The 7,537-nt window shown below is 39.7% G+C and overlaps 2 protein-coding genes across 2 annotated transcripts; both read right to left on the reverse strand.

Annotated features, from left to right (window-relative positions):
• Positions 1-2,743: 2,743 nt before the first annotated feature.
• On the reverse strand, positions 2,744-4,216 carry LOC145986882 (uncharacterized). Its single transcript, XM_083121351.1, has one exon. The coding sequence runs from the start codon at positions 4,214-4,216 to the stop codon at positions 2,744-2,746; it is 1,473 nt and encodes a 490-aa protein (XP_082977477.1).
• Positions 4,217-4,327: 111 nt separating this feature from the next.
• Positions 4,328-7,294, reverse strand: LOC145986883 (uncharacterized). The gene has a single exon (XM_083121352.1). The coding sequence runs from the start codon at positions 7,292-7,294 to the stop codon at positions 4,328-4,330; it is 2,967 nt and encodes a 988-aa protein (XP_082977478.1).
• Positions 7,295-7,537: the final 243 nt, after the last annotated feature.

Here is a 7,537-nt window from a genome sequence, read left to right on the forward strand (position 1 = left end):
AATTATGCGTATAAACTTTTTCAAGACAGGACTAAGGAAGAGTAAGTCCAAATTATGCGTATAGCCTTTTTTAAGACAGGACAAAGAGAGAGTAAGTCTAAATTATGCGTATAACCTTTTTCAAGACACAACTAAGGAAGAGTAAGTCCAAATTATGCGAATAACCTTTTTCAAGACAGGACGAAGGAAGAGTAAGTCCAAATTATGCGTATAACCTTTTTCGAGACAGGACGAAAGAAGAGTAAGTCCAAATTATACGTATAGCCTTTTTCAAGAGAGGACAAAGAAAGAGTAAGTCTAAATTATGCGTATAACCTTTTTCAAGACAGGACGAAAGAAAAATACGTCCAAATTATGCGTATAACCTTTTTCAAGACACAACAAAGGAAGAGTACGTTAAAAATATGCGCATAATTTTTATCAAGACAAACCGAAGTAAGATTACGTTCAAATTATGCGAATAGCCTTTTTCAAGACAGGACTATGGAAGAGTAAGTCCAAATTATGCGTATAGCCTTTTTCAAGACAGGACAAAGAGAGAGTAAGTCTAAATTATGCGTATAACCTTTTTCAAGACAGGACTAAGGAAGAGTAAGTCCAAATTATGCGTATAGCCTTTTTCAAGACAGGACAAAGAGAGAGTAAGTCTAAATTATGCGTATAACCTTTTTCAAGACAGGACGAAAGAAGAGTAAGTCCAAATTATACGTATAGCCTTTTTCAAGACAGGACAAAGAGAGAGTAAGTCCAAATTATGCGTATAACCTTTTTCAAGACAGGACTAAGGAAGAGTAAGTCCAAATTATGCGTATAGCCTTTTTTAAGACAGGACAAAGAGAGAGTAAGTCTAAATTATGCGTATAACCTTTTTCAAGACACAACTAAGGAAGAGTAAGTCCAAATTATGCGAATAACCTTTTTCAAGACAGGACAAAGAAAGAGTAAGTCTAAATTATGCGTATAACCTTTTTCAAGACAGGACGAAAGAAAAATACGTCCAAATTATGCGTATAACCTTTTTCAAGACACAACAAAGGAAGAGTACGTTAAAAATATGCGCATAATTTTTATCAAGACAAACCGAAGTAAGATTACGTTCAAATTATGCGAATAACCTTTTTCAAGACAGGACTAAGGAAGAGTAAGTCCAAATTATGCGTATAGCCTTTTTCAAGACAGGACAAAGAGAGAGTAAGTCTAAATTATGCGTATAACCTTTTTCAAGACAGGACTAAGGAAGAGTAAGTCCAAATTATGCGTATAACCTTTTTCAAGACAGGACTAAGGAAGAGTAAGTCCAAATTATGCGTATTTGGTAGGGTATTTGACTGTCTCTATTCCTTCCCTTTAAATTTAATTTGTTACTGCGATATGTAATACATTTCACAATACTTAAACACTTGAATATCTGGGTATTTAAAGTTTAAGATGAAAGTTTTTGAACGCGAATATGGCCCGCTGAGGAACAGAAATGAATGCGATGAATCCTACCCGGTAGGACAAAAAATTACTGTGAATCCGGTCCGTAGAGGACCAAAATTAATGTAGTAGAACCTGGTCCGTTGATGACCAAAAATATACGATGATCCGGACCGGTAGGATCCCTCTGGAATGGATAATGTAACTATAGGGCTAAGTTCACCGCGATCTTCTTGGGAGTTGCAAAGAAAACACAGGCACACACACTGATAACTATAACTATGTATTATAGTTTGTACACATACAACACGTAATCACACTTCCCTGCACTACTGTCAAGGAAAACTTTACACGGAGTTGCAGCTGGTGTCACAATAACACGCCCGTAAATGAAACATAGCCACGTTCGGCTTACGGTATCCATAATTGTTCGCGACGGTTTCCAGTTGTTGCTCGAGTGGCTTCTCCACGAACACTGAAACTGCAGAGTGCAAAGATATGGCGGTAAGAAGACACAGCGCTCAGAATGAATTAACCAATATGAGTGCATGTTTCTTAAAGTATTTGAGATACACAAATAAACAATTGAAGTTATATGTGAATATAAAATATATGAAGAAAGAATAATCGTGGTTAGTTTTATAGATAAATGAGGACTAAAATTGGTAAACGTTGTAAGTGCCAAAAGCGAAAGTGTTTGGAAATCGCATCGTTCCGCACATCAGCCAGCAAGAACGTGCACACTAGTGACCTCTTTACACGCCCTTTGAACTACTTAGAGGGCTACCAGCCACTTTTCACGTTTACCACATTATAAAGCATGGCACATTGAACAGTGTTGCGTTTCTTATTTAAACACTGGACTGATTATATACACTATTTAATGTACACTGACACTGGACTACATTGGAATGGAGTCGACCACCGTGTAGCAATGTCTCTCGCTGTTCTCTCGTACAGTGCGGGTATTTCCCGGTAAGTACCACGCCCTGCACAGTCTCCGAAGCAGAGTCTGCACTGTCCTGCCACCTAGTGGCGACAAGTATAATGAATACTTAAGATACACAAATTTTCACACATTGATAACACAAATAATAATACATACACTAATCTATCCCAAACATAGTCCCCCCTCTTGATCGAGTCGATCAACAAAAGTACAACTAATGATCTACTGGAAGAGGCACTAGTTTGTTAACTGGACGTTTATAAGTTGAAGACGAAGTGCGAACAGTTGCAACACGCACTAGTCCATCCGCACCAGGATGCACTTGTTCAACTATAGCAAGTTTCCATGTAAGTGGAGGTAGGTGATCTTCCTTCACTAAACCACTGTTCCTGGTTCCAAATTCTTCTTTTGGGTGTTCCACTTGGTCCTCTGCTGCAGGGAATGCAAGTAGTCCTTTGACCAACGGTCCCATAGTTGTTGGTACATCTGCTGCAATTTCTTCCATCTGGATAAACTGGATTCTTTGATGTTAGTTAGACTAGGCTCAGGAAAACTAGTTAGGGGTGCACCAATAAGGAAATGGCCAGGGGTTATAAAACTGGGATCTGTAGGGTCATGTGACAATACTGTGAGGGGCCTTGAGTTAAGACAGGCTTCAATTTGAACTAAGAGTGTTTCAAGTTCTTCGAAAGTGAGAGCAGAGTTCCCTACGATTCTCCTCAGGTGATGCTTCATGGACTTCACTCCTGCTTTACAAAGTCCAGCCATATTTGGGCTATTAGGTGGTAGAAAATGCCATTTGAATCCTTCCTGAGCTGCATGGTCTTCTAAAGACTTGTTGAAGTCTGATGATTGGAATAAATTTTTCAAGTCTTGTAATTCACGATTGGCACCGACGAAATTTCTTCCGTTGTCACTGTACAAGTTCAAACATTTTCCTCCGCGTGCCGTAAATCTTCGCAAAGCAGCAATGAATGACTTGGTGCTGAGATCTCCGACCAATTCTAGGTGTATGACCTTTGTGGCAAAGCATACAAATACTGCTACATATGCTTTCAACCTTGATTTGATTCTAGTGATCGACGGCTTGATGATAATTGGTCCAGCGTAATCAACTCCAGTGTTTAGAAATGGTCTAGTGGACTGTATTCTAGATGGTGGTAATTGTCCCATGAGTTGGTTGGAAATAGATGCCCTTAATTTGAAACAAATAAGGCACTTGTGGAGAATAGCTCTGACCACTTGTCTGGCTCTTGGTATCCAGTACTCCTGTCGTAATGAAGATATAAGGAGTTGCGGTCCTGCATGTAATAGCCTGTGGCGTTCTGAAAGAATGATCAATTCAGTTAAATGATGTTTCGGTGGCAATATGATTTGATGTTTGCTATCATATGGTAGCTGCGAGTGTCTAAGTCTTCCTCCAACTCTGAGTACTTGCTTGTCATCTAGGAAAGGATGCAAGTCTGAAAGTTGACTATCCTTTGACACCTGACTGTTAGAAGACAATTCTCTTATTTCCTTGCCATAAACTTCGTGTTGCATGCTTCTAATGCAAGTATGCAATGCTGATCTTAAGTCACTTGCTGACAATGATCCTATGTGTTTCTCTTGTTCGTTCCTCGCATTGTGTAGAAATCTCAAACAATATGCAATCACTCTTTGAAGTTTCAATAACGACGAAAATCTGCTGATAAATTCTATTGTTGGTGCATTTGTGACTAGACTTACTGTAGTTGTTCTTTGTTCTTCAAGTTCATCGAGTTCGAAGTCATCATCCCTTGACGATGTTGGACTCGAGGGCCATGCTGTTGTTGGAAGTGATGGCCAATCAGGGCCATGAAACCACATTTGAGAGGTGTGTAGTGAGTCTACATTTGTCCCTCTGCTGATTAAATCTGCGGGGTTCTGTGCTGACACTACATGTTTCCAGTACTGAGGCTTAGTACATTCTTGAATTTGTTAAACTCTATTCGCTACAAAGGTTTTCCATCGTCTTGCAGGTGATGCAAGCCACGCCAGTACGATCTTCGAATCGGTCCATAGATTGATTCTACTGACTTCCAATTGTAGTAGTTGTAACACCTTGTGTGTTAGTTTCGCCAGCAACAAAGCAGCGCACAATTCAAGACGAGGAAGAGTGATCCTTCTTGTAGGTGCCACATGCGAACGTAAACAAAGTAAATGTACAGTGGGTTCACAATTTTCATTTGTTGATCTAAGATACAAACAACAGCCATATGCAACTTGCGATGCATCTGAAAATCCGTGGAGTTGAATGTCAACCACTTTTCCTTGAACTAGCACAAATCTGTTAACTTGTATCTGATTAATGTTTGGAAACTGTTGAAACAAACGTTTCCACTCCATGTTGAGTTGATCTGGTAACTTATCGTCCCATTCCATGTTATGGAACCATAATTGTTGTAGAAATATCTTGTAAGAAATTACTATTGGACTCACTAGTCCCAAAGGATCAAAGATTGATGCGACAATAGAAGCTACTTGTCGTTTAGTGATGTTGTCTCCATAACATGACACTATCTCCTTGTTATTTGCTTGCAATTTATCGGTGACTGGATCCCACGTGAGGCCTAAAGCTGTAACGTTTGCTCCCTTGTCAAACTGAAATGGTAGTTGCATTTCTCTATGAGTAGTTGGTACTGCTTCAAGAAGTTCTGGATGATTAGAACACCATTTCTTCAAAGTGAATCCTGCTGAATTCAGTAAATCGATTAGTTCTCCTTGCAATTGTCTAGCTTCTTCAATACTGTTGGCTCCAGTGAGGAGGTCATCAACGTAAACATCTCGTTGTAAAACTTTGGATGAATTCGGAAACTTGGTTGCTTCCTCTTCAGCTAACTGATGTAATCTGAATAATGCCTGGTTGTATGAATGTCCTAGCTCTATATGATCTGATCGAAATGGGAGACGAACAATGAAACGCCCTGTTTCATCTCTGGTGGTGTGTTGATTGAAGTGGTTTTCACAAGCTACTTCTTCAGCTGTTTTTGGTTTCGAGTACATTTCCTCCAACTCGAAAAAACGCCGTAATTGAGAATCCAAATGATCCTCCATGCGTACAAAACATGCTACTATGGGTGTACTAGGTTGTACAGACTGTTCCATCCGACCAGCTAAAATCCAACCTAATTCAGTATTTTGAAGAACTGGATAGTTTTCATCTCTCGTTTGTCTTTCAGGAAGAAGTAAGTGCAAGTAAAGTTCCGATCCAATTAGTAGATCTATCCCTTCTGGTTTGTAGAAATCTGCTAACTCAATGTCGGTTGGTAGCTTCCAATGTTCATGATGAATAACTTGAGAAGGTACGTTCCCTGTGATGCGTGGGAGTATCAGACAAGTAAGTGAAGTCTGGAAGTCTGACACTCTTGAGCGCAGCTGAATGTCTACACTGTGCTTGGCTTCCGATGAAACATTATTGATTCCTCTGATTGGAATATGATTTTTCTGCTTTCGCAACTGTAGTCTCTGAACAAGATCTTCCTTGATGAAATTTGACTGAGACCCACTGTCCAGGAGAGCTCTACATGTATGTGGCTGTCCCCTAGAATCGACGACTTCTACTAAAGCTGTCGATAGCAGAACGTGTGATCTTGGTTTACTCTTAAATGTGCAGTATGAAGATTGTACTGAAGTTGTCCTTGCAGCTTCATTCCTCGTGTCTGGTGAGTCATTCCTTGGTTGGTCTTGCCTTAGAGGACCTCCTCGTTTACCGCCTTCGTCTGGATGCAACAGTGAATTGTGTTTCAATCCACAGCGTCTACAATTACCTGAAGTACAGTTCCTAAAATTATGATTCGATCTGAGACAATTATAGCAAAGTTTGTTATTGCGCACACACTCTTGTTTCTGCTTCAGACTTGCGCCTGCAAAAGACTTACATGAATATAAGGAATGTGCTAATTTACAGAAATAGCATTGTGTATTTGTAGTTGTCAGGTAAGAATTTGACTGACGGATGTGTTTCTGTTTAGGGCTAACCTTGTGTTCATTGACATTTTTGTTTACGTGAACAGACTTCATTGATTCCAAAGCTTGACATTTTTGTTCTAGAAAGGTGAACAGTTCCTTCAGTGTAGGGAACGACTGATCGGTATGGCTTAATTCCCATTCCCTTCTTGTGTGAGAATCAAGTTGAGCCAAAAAATGATGTATTAAAATAACATCTTCTAACGGTGTTTGTAATTCAAGGGCTCGAAGAGCATTTAAGTTACTGGTGACGTCATTGATGAACTGACGTAATTCTGTGGCATTTTCCTTGTTAATTGCGTTCACATGCAAGATGTTATTGACATGACTTGCTGCTATCAGTCGTTTATTCTCATACCTATCTTTCAACAATTGCCATGCAATATCGTAATTTGAATCGGTCATGGGCAAAGTATCTATAAGCGTTCTTGCTTCAGATTCTAATGATGAACGCAAGTAGTGGAATTTCTGTATTTTAGAAATATTGTCATTTGTGTGAACCATAGCCTGAAATGCATCTGAATATGCTAACCAATCCTGATAATTACCGTGAAACGTGGGTAAAGATACCGTGGGTAATTTGATGTGCTTGGTGCCTAATGATGAAGCATTGTTTACAACATCCGAACCATCTGTAGGTGCAGCTTGTGCTTGTTTATGTTTCTCTATACTGGATTCCATTTTACCCCGTACCTTGTAGTAAACTTCTTCAAAATCCTCCCTGTGATGTTCATGATTTTCGTTTATATCTTCTACTTCTAAACGTGTTTGAACTTCATCATATTTTTCCCACAAAGGTGTTAAATTCTGTAAACGGACCCTTACTTCTTGAACTTCCCCCGTATCTTCAAAGGCATTGACGAATGCTTGTGTTCGTGTTAACTGGCCCCTAAATCCAGCTCTCCTACGTATCAACACTCTTTTCTCTTCTTCATCCATCGCGAAGGAAAGAGGGCAAGATATGTAGGAAATACGTACGTGAGGAAAGAGTAAACAAAATATGATGCGAGCCTAGCTAACTCCTGACCTTGACCTGAAGCTTCCCTGGGTGTTGGCGATGACGTCACTTCAGCCGACAGCAGGATACTGTAGTGGATGCTCGAAACTGTCCAAATTTATGATACTCAGTCCCGTGATGAGTTATCGTAACAGATAACTTATTGTCCACTGAACACTACCGTG

This window comes from Lepisma saccharinum, chromosome 4 (assembly GCF_977018435.1).
Source record: "Lepisma saccharinum chromosome 4, izLepSacc3.1, whole genome shotgun sequence".
NCBI classification, from domain to species: Eukaryota; Metazoa; Arthropoda; class Insecta; order Zygentoma; family Lepismatidae; genus Lepisma; species Lepisma saccharinum.